General features: G+C 55.9%; 1 protein-coding gene across 1 annotated transcript; it reads right to left on the reverse strand.

Moving 5' to 3' along the window:
* Positions 1-2,465: 2,465 nt before the first annotated feature.
* SLC12A8 (solute carrier family 12 member 8) lies at positions 2,466-13,249 on the reverse strand (the record flags this gene model as incomplete). The annotated part of the gene is made up of 6 exons (XM_089664728.1): positions 13,180-13,249; positions 10,910-11,007; positions 9,536-9,723; positions 8,928-9,074; positions 4,622-4,813; positions 2,466-2,697 (listed from the first exon to the last, which is right to left on the reverse strand). Coding segments are annotated over exons 3-6 (658 nt in total), but the record flags the coding sequence as incomplete, so codon positions are not given.
* Positions 13,250-20,034: the final 6,785 nt, after the last annotated feature.

Raw genomic sequence — 20,034 nt, forward strand, 5'->3', positions numbered from 1 at the left:
CCGTGCGCGGCGTGATCCGTGCGCGGCGTGATCCGTGTGCGGCGTACAATATGTGGGGGGGAGGGGACAGGAAGGACACAGGACGGCAGAGGACAAATGACAAACATTTCCTTCCTGTGATTGGTGGACACACCCTGCGCTCCCCGGGAGGAAACCCCGCGATCTGAATCTCTCCAATTCCAGACAACCGGCGGGACGAATATTCCTGGAAATATCTGCAATGTATGGAATAGAAGGATTGGGGGGGAGGGGGGGACCGCGCCCTGCAGGGACTCCTCTGGTCCCCGGGAAGAAATTCAGACAACGGCCAAGGAAAGTGATAATCTGAGAGGAGAGTCCCGGAGCCAAGAATGGGGGCCATGAACTCTGGAGGACCCCATCAATGACCTCATCTACAGAGCACTGCCACCCCCTGCTGGTCACTTGTATGTAGTGCAAATCCCAACTGAGAGCCATGAAAAACCTCATCCACACAGCACTGCCACCCTCTGCTGGTTATCTGTGTGTAGTGCAACATCCCAACCAAGAGCCATGAAAAACCTCATCCACACAGCACTGCCACCCTCTGCTGGTTATCGGTGTGTAGTGCAACATCCCAACCGAGAGCCATGAAAAACCTCATCCACACAGCACTGCCACCCTCTGCTGGTCACCTGTATGTAGTGCAACATCCCAACCGAGAGCCATGAAAAACCTCATCCACAGAGCACTGCCACCCTCTGCTGGTCACCTGTGTGTAGTGCAGCATCCCAACCAAAACCACTGAGAGCCATGACTGACCTCATCTGCACAGCACTGCCACCTCCTGCTGGTCACCTGTGTGTAATACAACACCCTGATCCAAAACAGTGGGAGCCATGTATGACCTCATCTAGAAAGCTCTGCTTCCCCCTGCTGGTCACCTGTGTGTAATGCAGCATCCCAACCAAAACCACTGAGAGCCATGAAAAACCTCATCCACAGTACTGCCACCCCCTGCTGGTCATTTGTGTGTAATACAACACCCTGATCCAAACCAGTGGCAGCCATGAATGTCCTCATCTACAGAGCACTGCCACCTCCTGCTGGTCATCTGTATGGAATGCAGCATCCCAGCCAAAATCACAGAGCCATGAAAGTCCTCATCCACAGAGCGTTGCCACCCTCTGCTGGGCACTTGTGTGTAATGTAGCATCCTGACCAAAACTGCTAAGAGCTATGAATGACCTCATCCACAGAGCAATACTGCACCCTGCTGGTCACCTGTGTGTAATACAACACCCTGAGCTACAGAGCTCTGCCCGCCCTGCTGGTCACCTGGATGTAATGCAGCATCCAGACTCAATCCACCAATAGCCATGTATGACCTCATCCATAGAGCACTGCCGCCCCCTGCTGGTCACTTGTATATAATGCAGCATCCCAACCCAAACCACAGTCTCATGAATGGTCTCATCCACAAAGCGTTGCCACCCTCTGCTGGTCACTTGTGTGTAATGCAGCATTCCAACCGAAACCACTCAGAGACATAAATGGCCTCTTTCACAAAAGCACTACCACCCTCTGCTGGGCACTTGTGTGTAATACTCTACCCAGACCGACAGCCTGTTTTTTAGCAATACAGATTTATTATCAGAGCACAAAAGAGACAGAGCCCGGGGCGGGCCAGACAGCCAAGAGCCCGGGGCGGGCCAGACAGCCAAGAGCCCGGGGCGGGCCAGACAGCCAAGAGCCCGGGGCGGGCCAGACAGCCAAGAGCCCGGGGCGGGCCAGACAGCCAAGAGCCCGGGGCGGGCCAGACAGCCAAGAGCCCGGGGCGGGCCAGACAGACAAGAGCTCAGGGGGGCCAAAAAAAGGGGCCAAGAGCACAGGGGGGCCAAAAAAAGGGGCCAAGAGCACAGGAAAAAGAACCAAAGCACAAGAGAGAGCACACAGGCAAGAACGCATTAGAGAGCACAAGCACAACAACATAAGGGATGATGATCAAGAGCAGCGAGAGGCAAGAGTGCAAGAGAGCAGGAGAGCAGGAGGGGACGCGCGGGCAAGAGGGAGCGTGCCAGCAAGAGTGAGAGAGAGAGTGCTAGAACAAGCACAGGAGACAGAGCAAGACAAAAATGCAAGAAAAGGGGCAAGGAGCACAGGAAAAAGAACCACAGCCCAAGAGAGTGCAGGCAGGCAAGAGCGCAAGAGAGTGCACAAGCAGAGCAACATAAGGGATCATGAGCAAGAGCAGTGAGAGGCAAGAGGGCAAGAGCGCAGGAGGGGGCGCGCGGGCAAGAGCGCAGGAGGGGGCGCGCGGGCAAGAGCGCAGGAGGGGGCGCGCGGGCAAGAGCGCAGGAGGGGGCGCGCGGGCAAGAGCGCAGGAGGGGGGCGTGCGGGTAAATACACACACACGCCATTGTACATGTCTCCGATGCTCCTCAGCGCCCCCCACAGACACATCCACATACTACAGATGCACCAAGGAAGCTGCACTCGGTGGGTACCTGGATCCAGGTGGGTGAAGGAGCCAATCACGAAGTCCAGGGTGGAGACGGCCAATAGGAACAGGAGCAGCAGCTGCAGCCGGATGATCCACTTGACTCCAGCCAGGTTGATTCCCAGCAGTCCCAGCAGCACCGCCAGTGAGATGCCGCGCACGGCCCAGGTACTCTGCAGGTGGAGGAGGTCTGAGATGGACTCTGCGAAGCCGGTGATGTACATGGCGCCTGCAACACACTGAGGGACGGACGGCGTCACCATCCAGCACAACGTACACATGAATGTTCATAATATACCCATCAGGAGAGAACTGCGGGGGCTGCTGCTGACAACATTCATTGGAATATGCTAATTCCCTGGCTGCCATTCTGATCCACAGGCTTCAATCTTCCCACCCCTTTAGGACCGGGTGGCACATATACAGTATATGCGGTGTCTAGGAGGTGCCGTTTAACCCCGGGCGCTGTGTATATGTGGTATTGTGTTCGTGCGGGGAGGGCCCCCCCCGGTGTCTCTAATAATGATCGGGACCCGGGGGAACGGGATCCGGATCACATGATCGCTGCAACAGCCTCTGATTGGCTATCACAGGGATCACTCAATCTGTAGCCCACCCCTGTGTCTCTGTAGCCCTCTCCCTCTGTATGTATTCCTCCTCCCTAGAGGACACGGCTGCAAAAAAATTTGTTAAAATTCTAAAGATGAACCAGTTCAGGGCTTAGTCTAGTGTAGAGAGCGGGGCCGGGACAAGTGGGGGGGGGGGGGGGGGCAGGAGGGACGGCTGCCCTGGGAACTGTGGTATCATGTGAGGTGGGGGGGGGGGGCACCACAAGCAGATTGGAGGGATGGGATTGCTGTTGGGGGAGGGGGAATTTGGTGGCTGTCAAGGGGTAACAATTGTTCTAGGAGGGAAAATTTAGGGAGATGTGCTAGGAGTGTTGATTGGGGGGGGGGGGAGGATTTGTGCTAAGGGGGGGGATTTGGGGTGGTTGTGCTAGAAAACATTATATGAAGGGGGGGGGGGGGTATGTGTGCTAGGAGGGGAAATTTAGAGGGCAGGGGGATTTGCGCTAGGATGGGGAACTGAGCATTTATGCTGGGGGAGAAGGAATTGGAGTTTGAGGGGGGGATATGTGCTTCCCACAGGCTTCCATGGGAAAGGCGCGCCCCGCGGGCTTCCATGGGAAAGGCGCGCCCCGCGGGCTTCCATGGGAAAGGCGCGCCCCGCGGGCTTCCATGGGAAAGGCGCGCCCCACGGGCTTCCAGGGGAAAGGCGCGCCCCGCGGGCTTCCATGGGAAAGACGCGCCCCGCAGGCTGCCATGGGAAAACCGCGCCCCGCAGGCTGCCATGGGAAAACCGCGCCCCGCAGGCTGCCATGGGAAAACCACGCCCCGCAGGCTTCCATGGGGAAAACCGCACCCCGCAGGCTTCCATGGGGAAAACCGCGCCCCGCAGGCTTCCATGGGGAAAACCGCGCCCCGCAGGCTTCCATGGGGAAAACCGCGCCCCGCAGGCTTCCATGGGTAAACCGCGCCCTGCAGGCTTCCATGGGTAAACCGCACCCTGCAGGCTTTGATGGGAAAACGCCCCCCTATAGACTTCGATGGGAAAACGCCCCCCTATAGACTTCAATGGGAAAATGCCCCCCTATAGACTTCAATGGGAAAACGTCCCCCTATAGACTTCAATGGGAAAACGCCCCCCCTATAGACTTCAATGGGAAAACGCCCCCCTATAGACTTCAATGGGAAAACGCCCCCCTATAGACTTCAATGGGAAAACGCCCCCCCTATAGACTTCAATGGGAAAAACTCCTGTCTATAGCAATCCTATGTGAACTCTCATCTCCACACGCCACTGTAATCTATAACTTGCGATTCTGGAACGCACCGCCACAAACTCGCGCAGCACCCTTGTCAAAGTGGCCAATCGCATCGCGTGAAGTCCCGGGTGCTGACAAGCTACACTAAAGAAAAAAAAATGTCTCCTAACTTTTCTATTTAGCTGTTCCTAGAGTCAAAGCCGATTGGTCAAGTCCTGAATCATTTTATTATTTCTTCTGTTTAGTTTTCCATGAAGGGGAAGATTAGGGGACCCTGAGGCCCCCCTGAAGTCACATGACACATCTCAGACCCGGCACTGCGCGCGGCGTCTCCTCACCTGGCCGAATATGTAGAGGATCCCCACCGTTCCTCCGACCTTCCCCCCCAGGACGGTGGAGATCATGGAGTATACACCGCCACTGCCTATGCTGCACCGCTCACACACACCGATTCCCGATAACACCGTCACCAGGGCCACCAGGATGACAAAGGACACCAGGAAGATACCGAGAACGATGCCGGTGTTACCCTGCAAGGAGAGAAGGCATCAATGAGCCACAAATGACACAAAACGGACACAGAATTAAAAAAAATATTAAATACAAATAAATCGAGAAAATATAAAATATTTACAATGGGATCCTGCGGTGCCATTAGTGACATCTACAGCTGAGATTGGGTATTACAACAATCCGTGGTCACAGGAAGGCGTCTCTAGTGGTGGATTGGACCTCCAGCTGTTGCCAGAAAAGCCGAAAACCAAAAAAGTGCAGGAAATTATCTGGAAGGAATCCCCCCCTTCCCCCCCCATGCTGGATGATTACTATTGTGCATTTCCTGTATTTGTGGACAGACGTTCACCCTGCAAACCTCATTCAGCCTCATCTCAAAGGCGTTCTATTGGATGGAGATCCGGAGACTGTGCGCCCAATGAGAGTACATGAGGTCACTGCCACTGTGGGACCAGCTTGTTTGTCCTGAAGACCACGCTAGACTGACTGGTTCAGTTACTGGTCGTAGGCTGGTGGTTGTGTTGGGTGGGTTGGGAGATGTCCCTCCAGTTGGCTGTACCCAATGGTGGATATTGGCGGTAAATCCTCTTGGGGTTCGGGCCGCTGCCTTTCTGGTACGGCCTTAAGATCGTTTCCACACGTAGACTTGGAATAATAGGAAGGAAGGAGCGCCTGATGTCCCAAAGAAGGCACCATTGCTGGTAGATTAAGAGGCATTTATTGGGAATAATGACAAGTACATCAAACCCACGCATTCCGTTCCCTGAAGAAGGCGGAGTCTTTCCTCCGAAACACGTTGGTTTGATGAACCTGCCATTTTTCATAGATTGTTCCAGTTATGTATATGGCATTATCCTGCTGGAAGTAGCCACCAGAAAGGGTATAAGCTGCTACCACACAGGGAAGGAGGGGGGTAGGGGACATGGTCGATGACAATATTCGAGGTCCAAGAGGACATAGGACATCTTATGGAGAAGAAGAGGTACTGTAGGGGACAGCTCCGAAATGAAGACTGGGGGCAAAGTCAAACATTTAGCTCAGAGTTGGCCCCGCCCCTCAGAAGTATGCACGTGGGGGTAGGTGGGTGGTACTTCCTCCATGTTTCCCTCCTCATGTAGGTAACATAAGAGGCTTAAACCCCGGGGTGGGTTCTTCTGGGCTACACTAGGCACCTTGATCAGGGTCACTGGCCTGAATATGGGGTACCTTCACTGTGCCGTGTTCACCCGCTGCCCCAGGACAAGGCTGGGGCCGCTTTCAGGGATAACTCACCCTTAAGGTGGACCTCCAACTCAGAGACGACCATACACCATGTACACGTGAGCAATCAACTGGACTCCAGTTAACTCGTTTGCCCCCGTGTCAATGCACACCTCCCCCGTAACTTGCTGCAGCCTATGCCCGCTCCACCTGTCCAGCATAACTCTGAGGTCCCGCCGTGCACCTAGCCGGGACCTAGTGACTAGGCCATGTGCCTCCGCGGTGCTGATCTGCTCCTGTTGCTATGGGAGATGGACCACTCAGGGAGAGAGCACCGACAGCAACCCCCCCCCCCCCCACACTGCTAGAGGACATCACACCTGCCATAGGAACATGCTTCAGGTCGCTTGTTCTAGCCTACCCCTGGTAACCACTTGCTGTACTCCATAGCATGGTAACTCCTAAAGAACTGTCTTCATACCAGGGGTGGGACAAGGGGAGGCCGGGCGGGAGGAGTGAATGCTCTGGGCGCAATGGTTTCCTGTAGGGATGGGGGCACCTTCCTTCTGTTACAAGGCTGACAGGAGTAGTGACAATGGCATAACCACTCCTGTCAGGAGTGGTGAGGAGAGAGCCGAGAGGAGGTGCGGGCTGTGTTCGCTCTCCTTCTCCTTCCTGCCTCTTGTGGTGGGACTGCGTTGGGAAAACCGCACACATCCAGGTCAATGCTAAACCCAACTGACACTTCAGGAGCTGCAGAGTGATTCTGACAAGTGACTGCTGGGGGTTGACGCCACATTTTGGCACCTTTGCCCCAGGCACTGGTTGGCCAAATCTCGGCACTGCTTCATACCCCAAATGTGCCGTACTGACCCAAGCTGTGGAGGCTATGTGTAGTGTGCTGGATACTTTCATACAGCCCTTCGAATAACTTCAGACCGGGTATTACTACCAACCAAAGCCAACTGCCTGTCCCTAACCTAGTCCCCAACCTAGTCCCCGACTCGGGCTTGGCAGCTCCAACGTACCTGCACAGGTGACGTCCATGACAAGGAAACTCCATAGAGGCGGATCTCCAGAACTGGTGTCTTCAGGATGGACTGCAAGTCCCAGCGGTCCCTCTACATGAAGGCGGTGGCAGAGTCCAGCTGACCGGGCTCTCCCTGTAATAGCTGGAGATTACATGCTGTGGCTTGTCTGTGTCCTCTTCCCGTGCAGCCCCTCTGTGTGCAGAGCCTTCCCCCCTTTTATTTACAGCGCAGGGAGAGGGGCAGAGCTCAGAAAAGTGTGGGAATCGGGGTGAACTCCTCCCCTCCTGGCTGCGGCAGCGACTGTCTCACTAAACAGCATTTCAACCAGCTTACAGGTAGTGCAGCGTTACTGGACCTCAGGGGTGGTACAGGGGCCTCGGTCCTCAGAGGCGGTAGAGTGGTATCAGATCTCAGAAATCAGTACAGGGGTATCAGACCTCAGAGGCGGAACAGCGGTGTCAGACCTCAGAGACAGTAAAGGGGTACCTGACCTTAGGGGCAGTACAGTTCAGTCCTCAGGGGAGGCACAGTGCCATCACACCCCAAGGAGCAGAACCGTGCCGTCAGACCTCAGGGGGGGCACCGTGCCATCAGACCCCAGGGGCGGCACCGTGCCATCAGGCCTCAGGGGAGGCACCGTGCCATCAGGCCTCAGGGGAGGCACCGTGCCATCAGGCCTCAGGGGAGGCACCGTGCCATCAGGCCTCAGGGGAGGCACCGTGCCATCAGGCCTCAGGGGAGGCACCGTGCCATCAGGCCTCAGGGGCGGCACCGTGCCATCAGGCCTCAGGGGCGGCACCGTGCCATCAGGCCTCAGGGGCGGCACCGTGCCATCAGGCCTCAGGGGCGGCACCGTGCCATCAGGCCTCAGGGGCGGCACCGTGCCATCAGGCCTCAGGGGCGGCACCGTGCCATCAGGCCTCAGGGGCGGCACCGTGCCATCAGACCTCAGGCGAGGCACCGTGCCATCAGACCTCAGGCGAGGCACCGTGCCATCAGACCTCAGGCGAGGCACCGTGCCATCAGACCTCAGGCGAGGCACCGTGCCATCAGTCCTCAGGGGCGGCACCGTGCCATCAGTCCTCAGGGGCGGCACCGTGCCATCAGTCCTCAGGGGCGGCACCGTGCCATCAGTCCTCAGGGGCGGCACCGTGCCATCAGTCCTCAGGGGCGGCACCGTGCCATCAGTCCTCAGGGGCGGCACCGTGCCATCAGTCCTCAGGGGGCGGCACCGTGCCATCAGTCCTCAGGGGCGGCACCGTGCCATCAGTCCTCAGGGGCGGCACCGTGCCATCAGACCTCAGGCGAGGCACCGTGCCATCAGACCTCAGGCGAGGCACCGTGCCATCAGACCTCAGGCGAGGCACCGTGCCATCAGACCTCAGGCGAGGCACCGTGCCATCAGACCTCAGGCGAGGCACCGTGCCATCAGACCTCAGGCGAGGCACCGTGCCATCAGACCTCAGGCGAGGCACCGTGCCATCAGACCTCAGGCGAGGCACCGTGCCATCAGTCCTCAGGGGCGGCACCGTGCCATCAGTCCTCAGGGGCGGCACCGTGCCATCAGTCCTCAGGGGCGGCACCGTGCCATCAGCCCTCAGGGGCGGCACCGCGCCATCAGCCCTCAGGGGCGGCACCGCGCCATCAGCCCTCAGGGGCGGCACCGCGCCATCAGCCCTCAGGGGGCGGCACGGCGCCATCAGCCCTCAGGGGCGGCAACGCGCCATCAGCCCTCAGGGGAGGCAACGCGCCATCAGCCCTCAGGGGAGGCAACACGCCATCAGCCCTCAGGGGCGGTACATTATTATCACAGCAGAATCATTATTAATATACAAGTTTTATCATCCATGTGGCCCCCAGACAGTTCAGCCGGCAGAGACGCCCACAAGACGACACTCACCACCAGCCAGCCGGTCCGGAGAAATAAAACCACTCCAAAAATATTGATCATACAGGAAGTGAAGACGCCGTCCCACGTCCCAAAGAGGACCGGTTCCCAGACAAACAGCTGGATCTTCCACCAGGGCTGAGACTGCAGCTGTGACACCTAGACAAGGAAAACAAGGAGACACGTGAGCCAACATCCAATGTCCGGGTGAGAGTGGGGGAGGGGTGGGGGACCTGAGTGGGTGGGAGAAGATTAGGGGGACTAGAATGTCCCATCCAAGAACCACAAGGGGAGTCAGACCTCAACAAGTAGAAAGACGAACACTATGATGTCACTTCCAAAGTCCCGACCCCTGAGGTCCCAACCTACCTTCTCCTCCAGCACTATCGGGGCCCCTATGCGGGTTACAGGACCTGGAAGGGGATACAATGTCACACATGGAGAGGAGAACTCAGCTGGACGGGCCAGATGGAGGTTTTTGTGGGAATTTGGGGGCCCCCGGGTTAAACATTTCTCATGACCAATAAGGAGACAGAGTGCGCCAATGGGAACAAACGATCTATTCCCACCGAATATGAAGGAAAGACACGGACGGAAAGGGCCACCTTGGCTCCGCCTACCTGGGCATCCTCATGGAAGAGGTCGGTGATATTTCCATTCTCCGCCATATTCCTGTTCAGTGGGACGGGTTTGATTCTACCGTTCATGTTGGGATCTTGTGGTGATGATGTCACGATGATGTCACCTGTAGAGAGTCATGTGACCAGTCCATCCAGGCCGCAGCGCCCCGTCCTGCCTCATGATGATGCTACAATGTAACAGAAGAAATGATACAACTTGCTGATTGGTGGAACATTGTATGAGCGGGATACCCGATGTTACAGGATGAGGGAGGGTGTATGGAGAGCCAATCCAGATCCGGACAGAATACGCCATCTGGGTCCGGTCCAGGAAAGTTCCCTTTACTTCCTCTTACAGAGTCCAAACAGGAAGCGAGAAATTCCCCTCTTACACAGTTCACACAGCAACAGGTGTCCCCATTAGAAGACTTCCTGTTCTGGTGACAACTTCAAACCTGAACATGACAACTGAAACAGACTTTTTACATCCTTGCTGACCCATATTTCCTTTCCTTATAACATTTATAGATTTCAAGTGTCTCCCTCTGCTGGATATTCAGAGGTCACTGCAGTCACTCGGCCCCTCCATCCATCAACGTTCGCCATGTAGAGCGCCTGCTATAGGCCATGACAGGAACACCTACCCTGAGGGAGAGGAACAGCAAAGTGCAATCACTGCGCAGGAGAGGATATACCCATCCTGTGTGCAGATAAAAGGAATATAATCCCCCCCCATTACACACGGTGCCCAGGGGGGCTCTTCACCTTCCAACATACCGACTGACCATTGGCTGCAGCAGGAACACCACAGAAGGGGCCAAAACCTGCAGTCTGCAGATCATGGTGGGGGGGGGGGGTGCACACAGCAAGGGGGGGGTGCAGTGGGGACAAGCACACCGGGAGGGGTGTAGGGGGGGCACGCACACTGGGAGGGGGTATGCAGGGGGGGACACACACCGGGAGGGGTGCAGGGGGGAACACGCACCGGGAGGGGGTACGGGGGGACACGCACGGGGGGAGAGAGTGTGCAGGGGGGGACACGCATGGGGGGAGAGTGTGCAGGGGGACACACGCACCAGGAGGGGTGCAGGGGGGACACGCACCGGAGGGGACACGCATGGGGGGGTACGGGGGGGCACGCATGGGGTCTGTATACGGAGAACACACCTCCATGTGGACACATTTCCCCCCTCACCAACCTGGAATGTCTCCCAGTACAGGGGGGGGGGGGGGGGGGTGTGCAGCGGGGGGGGGGGGGGGAGGCAGACACACGCAGGAGAGGGGGCGCAAGGGGGGACACTCATGGGGTCTGCATATGGGGAACACATCTCCATGTGGACACATCCCCCCCCCCCCCATCCCGCTCTCACCGACCTCCTTCCTGGAATGTCTCCCAGTCCGGTGAGAGTTGCGGCACCTGTCCCGCCGGTCGCCCCGTCTGACACAATGACAGCTGGAATCCAATCCTCCGCCTGGAAAGGGTTAATGAGAGTAAACTTGATAGCGCCAGAGCCTCCGCCCGCCTTCTACTTCCTCCTCGTATCCGGGACCAATGAGGGGTCACCGACATTCCACCGCCCCACCCTGATGTCTCTCACTTCCTGTGGTGTCTCCGGTACAGGAAGTGCAGGGAAATCTTCCCACTGGAGACAGGAGGAGGAACCATCCGGCAGATCACAAACTGCTCTGGGTGACAGCCCAAATACCCAACAAATACCCCCAATTCCTGACAGACATCTCCAGTCTTCAACAGACACCCCCAATCAGGACAGATACTCCAAACCCTAAAGGGATACTCCCAATCCTCCCCCCAAAAGATACCCCCAATTATGGAGAGATACCTCCAATACCCAACAGATAACCCAAACCCTGAGAGATACCCCCAACACCCAACAAATACCCCCTATTCCTGACAAACACACATTAAGTCTCCAACAGACACCCCCAATCCATGACAGATACTCCAAACCCTAAAGGAATACCCCCAATCCCCGACAGATACTCTAAACCCTGAGGGATACCCCCAATTATGGAGATACACTTCCAATACCCAACAGATAACCCAAACCCTGAGAGATATCCCCAATACCCAACAAAAACCCCCAATTCCTAACAGACACCCCCAGTCTTCAACAGACGTCCCACAATCCATGCGAGATACCTCCAATCACTGACACATATCCCCAAACCCTAAGAGGTGCCTCCACTCGCCAACAGATATCCCACACCATGAGAGATACCCCCAACACCCAACAAATACCCCCTATTCCTGACACACACACCAAGTCTCCAACAGACACCCCCAATCCATGACAGATACTCCAAACCCAAAAGGGATACTCCCAGTCCTCCCCCCAAAAGATACCCCCATTATGGAGAGATACCTCCAATGCCCAACAGATACCCAAACCCTGAGAGATAGCCCAAATACCCCCAATTCCTGACACACACATTGAGTCTCCAACAGACACCCCCAATCCATGATAGATACTCCAAACCCTAAAGGGATACCCCTAATCCCCAACAGATAACCCACATCCTGAGAGATACCCCCAATACCCAACAAATACCCCCAATTCCTAACAGACATCTCCATACAATGTACAGGGGGAAATAATATACAGGGGGGGGGGGTATACAATGTACAGGGGGATACAATGTACAGGGGGATATAATATACAGGGGGGGTATACAATGTACAGGGTATATAATATACAGGGGGGGTATACAATGTACAGGGGTATATAATATACAGGGGGGTGTATACAATGTACAGGGGTATATAATATACAGGGGGGGTGTATACAATGTAGAGGGGTATATAATATACAGGGGGGGGTATACAATGTACAGGGGTATATAATATACAGGGGGGGGTATACAATGTACAGGGGTATATAATATACAGGGGGGGTGTATACAATGTAGAGGGGTATATAATATACAGGGGGGGTATACAATGTACAGGGGTATATAATATACAGGGGGGTGTATACAATGTACAGGGGTATATAATATACAGGGGGGGTGTATACAATGTAGAGGGGTATATAATATACGGGTGGGGTGTATACAATGTACAGGGGTATATAATATACAGGGGGGGTGTATACAATGTACAGGGGTATATAATATACAGGGGGGGTGTATACAATGTAGAGGGGTATATAATATACGGGTGGGGTGTATACAATGTACAGGGGTATATAATATACAGGGGGGGTGTATACAATGTACAGGGGTATATAATATACAGGGGGGGTGTATACAATGTAGAGGGGTATATAATATACGGGTGGGGTGTATACAATGTACAGGGGTATATAATATACAGGGGGGTATACAATGTACAGGGGTATATACAATGTACAGGGGTATATAATATACGGGGGGGGTATACAATGTACAGGGGGATATAATATACGGGGGGGTATACAATGTACAGGGGGATATAATATACAGGGGGGGTATATACAATGTACAGGGGGATATAATATACAGGGGGGGTATACAATGTACAGGGGTATATAATATACGGGGGGGGTATACAATGTACAGGGTATATAATATACGGGGGGGGTATACACAGTATAGATGGCTGTATACATCCCGGTACACCGGATCCCCGACCGCCTCTCACTCACCGACTCCTCCGACTCTCTCCCGGTCTCCGCTCGGTCCGCTACGTCACCTGAGCCACGTGTGACTTGCCCGGCCCCGCCCCCTGTCACACCTGGCCCCGCCCTCTACTGCCCGCATGATAAAAAGTATCCGACAAACATCGCTCCGCTCTGATCCGACAATGTGGTCGGCGTCGCTCTATTCCTGTCATACATGGATAGACCTCCCTCTCCTCCTGTTGGACCCCCCATAGACCTCTCTCCCTCTCCTCCTGTTGGACCCCCCATAGACCTCTCTCCCTCTCCTCCTGTTGGACCCCCCATAGACCTCTCTCCCTCTCCTCCTGTTGGACCCCCCCCACCCCCATAGACCGCTCTCCTCCTCCTGATGGAACCCCCCCATAGATTTCTCTTCCCCCCATAGATCTCTCTCCCAATCCTCCCCCTGATGGAACCCCCCCATATATCTCTTTCCCCCCAATAGATCTCTCTCCCATTCCTCCCCCTGATGGAACCCCCCCATAGATCTCTTTCCCCCCAATAGATCTCTCTCCCAATCCTCCCCCTGATGGAACCCCCCCATATATCTCTTTCCCCCCAATAGATCTCTCTCCCATTCCTCCCCCTGATGGAACCCCCCCATAGATCGCATCCCCTCCCCCATTCCTCCCCCTGATGGACCGCCCATAGATCTCATCCCCTCTCTCTTCCCCCCCATAGATCTCTCTCTCATTCCTCCCCCTGATGGAACCCCCCATAGACCTCTCTTCCCCCCCATAGATCTCTCTCTCATTCCTCCCCCTGATGGAACCCCCCATAGACCTCTCTTCCCCCCCATAGATCTCTCTCTCATTCCTCCCCCTGATGGACCCCCCCCAATAGATCTCTCTCCCGCACCTCCTTCTGATGGACACCCCCCCAGTTGGTGTTGGACATTTTCTCAGTATGATGACCCCCCCTCACCCCTCAGCTGTACTCTGGTATTTCTGGATCTGCAGGTTTGGGTGGACAGCCAAGCCTGGGGGGGGGGGGGAATACATATTTCCTGCAGAAGCTGAGGGGGTGGGGGGGTTATTATGTCTGGCTCTGGGGTGACAACAGGTAAAATACCCCAAATGACCCCCCCCCCCCCCCGGGGGATGTAAATGGTGCTGAGGGGTCACCAGCGTCAGATTTCGGTTCCGTCTCTTACCGGCCGCGTCGTCTGATTTCTATTAAAGTAGAACTCTGGGCAAAACTATTTTTTCCATTTTGGATGGAGTAAGGGGGGGGGGGGGGGTTAGACCCCAATCAGATTATTTGTTGCCCTCTTTGTCCCCATTGGAGAGATTTACCTTCACTCCCCCCAGGTCACCAGAACCAGTGTCCCCGCTGGAAGATTTCCCCTCTGTTACTCTTCTGGGGACACCGAAATGTGGGATTATCTTTTACTTTCAGTGATAACAGGACAAATAGAGAGGGGGGGCGCTCCCTACCGGGGGGCACGGACACTGATACAAACCTGACAGGGGGTCTCACCCCCCCCCCCTCCATCCAACACTGACAGGGGGTCTCACCCCTCCTCCATCCAACACTGACAGGGGGCCACATCCCCACCCCTCCATCCAACACTGACAGGGGGTCTCACCTCTCCCCCTCCATCCAACACTGACAGGGGGTCTCACCTCTCCCCCTCCATCCAACACTGACAGGGGGTCTCACCCCTCCCCTCCATCCAACACTGACAGGGGGTCTCACCCCCCCCCTCCATCCAACACTGACAGGGAGCTCACCCCTCCCCCTCCATCCAACACTGACAGGGGGCCACATCCCCACCCCTCCATCCAACACTGACATGGGGTCTCACCCCTCCCCCTCCATCCAACACTGACAGGGAGTCTTACCCCTCCCCCCTCCATCCAACACTGACAGGGGGTCTCACCCCTCCTCCTCCATCCAACACTGACAGGGGGTCTCACCCCTCCTCCTCCATCCAACACTGACAGGGAGTCTCACCCCTCCCCCCTCCTTCCAACACTGACGGGGTCTCATCCCTCCCCCTCCATCTAACACTGACAGGGGGTCTCATCCCTCCCCCTCCATCTAACACTGACAGGGGGTCTCATCCCTCCCCCCTCCATCCAACACTGACAGGGGGTCTTACCCCTCCCCCTCCATCCAACTCTAACAGGGGGTCTCATCCCTCCCCCTCCATCCAACACTGACAGGGGGTCTTACCCCTCTCCCTCTATCCAACACTGAAAGGGGGTCTCATCCCTTCCCCCTCCATCCAACACTGACAGGGGGTCTCACCCCTCCATCCAACACTGACAGGGGGTTTCATCCCTCTCCCTCCAACACTGACAGGGGGTCTCATCCCTCCCCCCTCCATCCAACACTGACAGGGGGTCTTACCCCTCCCCCTCCATCCAACACTGAAAGGGGGTCTCATCCCTTCCTCCTCCATCCAACACTGACAGGAGGTCTCATCCCTCCCCCTCCATCCAACACTGACAGGGGGTCTCACCCCTCCCCCTCCATCCAACACTGACAGGGGGTCTCATCCCTCCCCCTCCATCCAACACTGACAGGGGGTCTCACCCCCCCCCCCCCCTCCATCCAACACTGACAGGGAGCTCACCCCTCCCCCTCCATCCAACACTGACAGGGGGCCACATCCCCACCCCTCCATCCAACACTGACAGGGGGTCTCACCCCTCCCCCTCCATCCAACACTGACAGGGAGTCTTACCCCTCCCCCCTCCATCCAACACTGACAGGGGGTCTCACCCCTCCTCCTCCATCCAACACTGACAGGGGGTCTCACCCCTCCTCCTCCATCCAACACTGACAGGGAGTCTCACCCCTCCCCCCTCCTTCCAACACTGACGGGGTCTCATCCCTCCCCCTCCATCTAACACTGACAGGGGGTCTCATCCCTCCCCCTCCATCTAACACTGACAGGGGGTCTCATCCCTCCCCCCTCCATCCAACACTGACAGGGGGTCTTACCCCTCCCCCTCCATCCAACTCTAACAGGGGGTCTCATCCCTCCCCCTCCATCCAACACTGACAGGGGGTCTTACCCCTCTCCCTCTATCCAACACTGAAAGGGGGTCTCATCCCTTCCCCCTCCATCCAACACTGACAGGGGGTCTCACCCCTCCCCCCTCCATCCAACACTGACAGGGGGTTTCATCCCTCTCCCTCCAACACTGACAGGGGGTCTCATCCCTCCCCCCTCCATCCAACACTGACAGGGGGTCTTACCCCTCCCCCTCCATCCAACACTGAAAGGGGGTCTCATCCCTTCCTCCTCCATCCAACACTGACAGGAGGTCTCATCCCTCCCCCTCCATCCAACACTGACAGGGGGTCTCACCCCTCCCCCTCCATCCAACACTGACAGGGGGTCTCATCCCTCCCCCTCCATCCAACACTGACAGGGGGTCTCCCCCCTCCATCCAACACTGACAGGGAGTCTCACCCCTCCATCCAACACTGACAGGGGGTCTCACCCCTCCCCCTCCATCCAACACTGACAGGGGGTCTCACCCCTCCTCCTCCATCCAACACTGACAGGGAGTCTCACCCCTCCCCCCTCCATCCAACACTGACGGGGTCTCACCCCTTCTCCTCCATCCAACACTGACAGGGGGTCTCACCCCTCCTCCTCCATCCAACACTGACAGGGAGTCTCCCCCCTCCCCCCTCCATCCAACACTGACAGGGGGTCTCACCCCTCCTCCTCCATCCAACACTGACAGGGGGTCTCACCCCTCCCCCTCCATCCAACACTGACAGGGGGTCTCACCCCTCCTCCTCCATCCAACACTGACAGGGGGTCTCACCCCTCCTCCTCCATCCAACACTGACAGGGGGTCTCACCCCTCCCCCTCCATCCAACACTGACAGGGGGTCTCACCCCTCCTCCTCCATCCAACACTGACAGGGGGTCTCACCCCTTCCCCTCCATCCAACACTGACAGGGGGTCTTACCCCTCCCCCTCCATCCAACACTGACAGGGGGTCTTACCCCTCCCCCTCCATCCAACACTGACAGGGGGTCTCACCCCTCCTCCTCCATCCAACACTGACAGGGGGTCTCACCCCTCCTCCTCCATCCAACACTGACAGGGGGTCTCACCCCTTCCCCCTCCATCCAACACTGACAGGGGGTCTCACCCCTCCCCCTCCATCCAACACTGACAGGGGGTCTTACCCCTCCCCCTCCATCCACCACTGACAGGGGGTCTCATCCCTCTCCTTTAGTTATGCTTTACTGCAACCGGAAATAAAGCCGATTTCAGTCCCCTGCCTTCCTCTCTCCGGTCATCGCTGTCCCCTGCCTTCCTCTCTCCGGTCATCGCTGTCCCCTGCCTTCCTCTCTCCGGTCATCGCTGTCTCCTGCCTTCCTCTCTCCGGTCATCGCTGTCCCCTGCCTTCCTCTCTCCGGTCATCGCTGTCCCCTGCCTTCCTCTCTCCGGTCATCGCTGTCCCCTGCCTTCCTCTCTCCGGTCATCGCTGTCCCCTGCCTTCATCTCTCCGGTCATCGCTGTCTCCTGCCTTCCTCTCTCCGGTCATCGCTGTCCCCTGCCTTCCTCTCTCCGGTCATCACTGTCCCCTGCTTTCCGCTCTCCACGCTGCCTTGAGTATGACAGTGGCAGAGGCCAGGGGGAAGGAAGGCTCCTAAGTGGTGGGACCGCTGGTCCTGCTGGGACAGTGGCTCAGTCCGGATCCAGACCGCGGTCCGCCATTTAGTGATACCTGTCCTAGGCTATGGGGCTGTGTGTTTCTATTGATGCCCACAGTGCAGGGAGACACAGCCCTAGTCCCTGTATTCAAGGGGGATTTCATAGGACGCTGCAAAAGAAAGGAGCCACCCTGGGACCGGAAAACGTGGGGTGGAGGTCATGTGACCGGGGGGGGGATGTGGGGGGGGGGGGGTCATGTGACCGGGGGGAAACCGTGGGGTGGAGGTCATGTGACCGGCCCATTGTGGCAAAGGGTTAAAAGATGCAGAAGCTGCATACTCAGTAAGGTGTTCAATCAGCCGCTGAGGGCGTGACATCACTTTAAAGCGCAGACAAGGTTTCCCTTTATTTCCTGTCTCCGTGACACCAGTACAGGAAATGGATTTTTCGGTTGTCACCGGAACAAGAAAGAGATGATGAAAACATTGTGAGAAGTTCTCTCCCCCTCCCCCGTGTCTGAGTCGGTTCCCATCGCAGATATTTTATTTATTTTATGTATGGCGGAGTTTGGCTTTAAACATCGGGATGGTCAGAATGAGATGCAGGCGGCTCCTCCGGGGCCTCAATTTTTTCAGTTCTGGGTGGAGTGCTCCTTTAATTGCAACCGTCATTTCTGACTTGCTTACACCTGAAGTCGGAGTGATACATTTACTCACCTCCAAGTAGCCAATCACATTCACAGTAAGAGAACGCAGGGGGCTCCTGTGATTGGATGATTGAGGTGGTCACCCCTGCACTGCCAGGATATGGGAAGGTTCCTCCGGCGCAGGATCTCGGCACACGTTGGGTAAACATTTGTTTAGTGAGTCCAGTGACTGCAGAGGAGGAATGTCTCCACCCAGAGCAGAAGATGGAGCTTTGGGTGGAGCTCAACTGGATAGCATTCCCATGTAGTCATCGGTGGGTCACAGGTGGGCAACACCTACATAACGGTAGTAGGGGATGGCACTGCCTGGTCACTGGCTGGGTTTGAGGTGGTCAGTGGGTGGAGTCAACTGTGTTTTTGCGGACCAGGACTGAAATGTTGGTAATTTTGGCTCATAATGAAGCCGCAACGCTTTACCATACATGGCGCCTTCACCAAACAAAGTCCCTTTACCATACATGGCGCCTTCACCAAACAAAGTCCCTTTACCATACATGGCGCCTTCACCAAACAAAGTCCCTTTACCATACATGGCGCCTTCACCAAACAAAGTCCCTTTACCATACATGGCGCCTTCACCAAACAAAGTCCCTTTACCATACATGGCGCCTTCACCAAACAAAGTCCCTTTACCATACATGGCGCCTTCACCAAACAAAGTCCCTGTACCATACATGGCACCTTCACCAAACTAAGTCCCTTTACCATACATGGCGCCTTCACCAAACAAAGTCCCTTTACCACACATAGCGCCTTCACCAAACAAAGTCCCTTTACCATACATGGCGCCTTCACCAAACTAAGTCCCTTTACCATACATGGCGCCTTCACCAAACAAAGTCCCTTTACCATACATGGCGCCTTCACCAAACAAAGTCCCTTTACCATACATGGCGCCTTCACCAAACTAAGTCCCTTTACCACACATGGCGCCTTCACCAAACAAAGTCCCTTTACCATACATGGCGCCTTCACCAAACAAAGTCCCTTTACCATACATGGCGCCTTCACCAAACAAAGTCCCTTTACCATACATGGCGCCTTCACCAAACAAAGTCCCTTTACCATACATGGCGCCTTCACCAAACAAAGTCCCTTTACCATACATGGCGCCTTCACCAAACAAAGTCCCTTTACCATACATGGCGCCTTCACCAAACAAAGTCCCTTTACCATACATGGCGCCTTCACCAAACAAAGTCCCTTTACCATACATGGCGCCTTCACCAAACTAAGTCCCTTTACCATACATGGCGCCTTCACCAAACAAAGTCCCTGTACCATACATGGCGCCTTCACCAAACAAAGTCCCTGTACCATACATGGCACCTTCACCAAACAAAGTCCCTTTACCATACATGGCGCCTTCACCAAACAAAGTCCCTTTACCATACATGGCACCTTCACCAAACAAAGTCCCTTTACCATACATGGCACCTTCACCAAACAAAGTCCCTTTACCATACACGGCGCCTTCACCAAAGTCCCTGTACCATACAT

The sequence above is a fragment of the Staurois parvus genome, unplaced genomic scaffold (assembly GCF_062004578.1).
Source record: "Staurois parvus isolate SC_StPar_1 unplaced genomic scaffold, SC_StPar_1.0 ptg002013l, whole genome shotgun sequence".
Classification (NCBI taxonomy): domain Eukaryota; kingdom Metazoa; phylum Chordata; class Amphibia; order Anura; family Ranidae; genus Staurois; species Staurois parvus.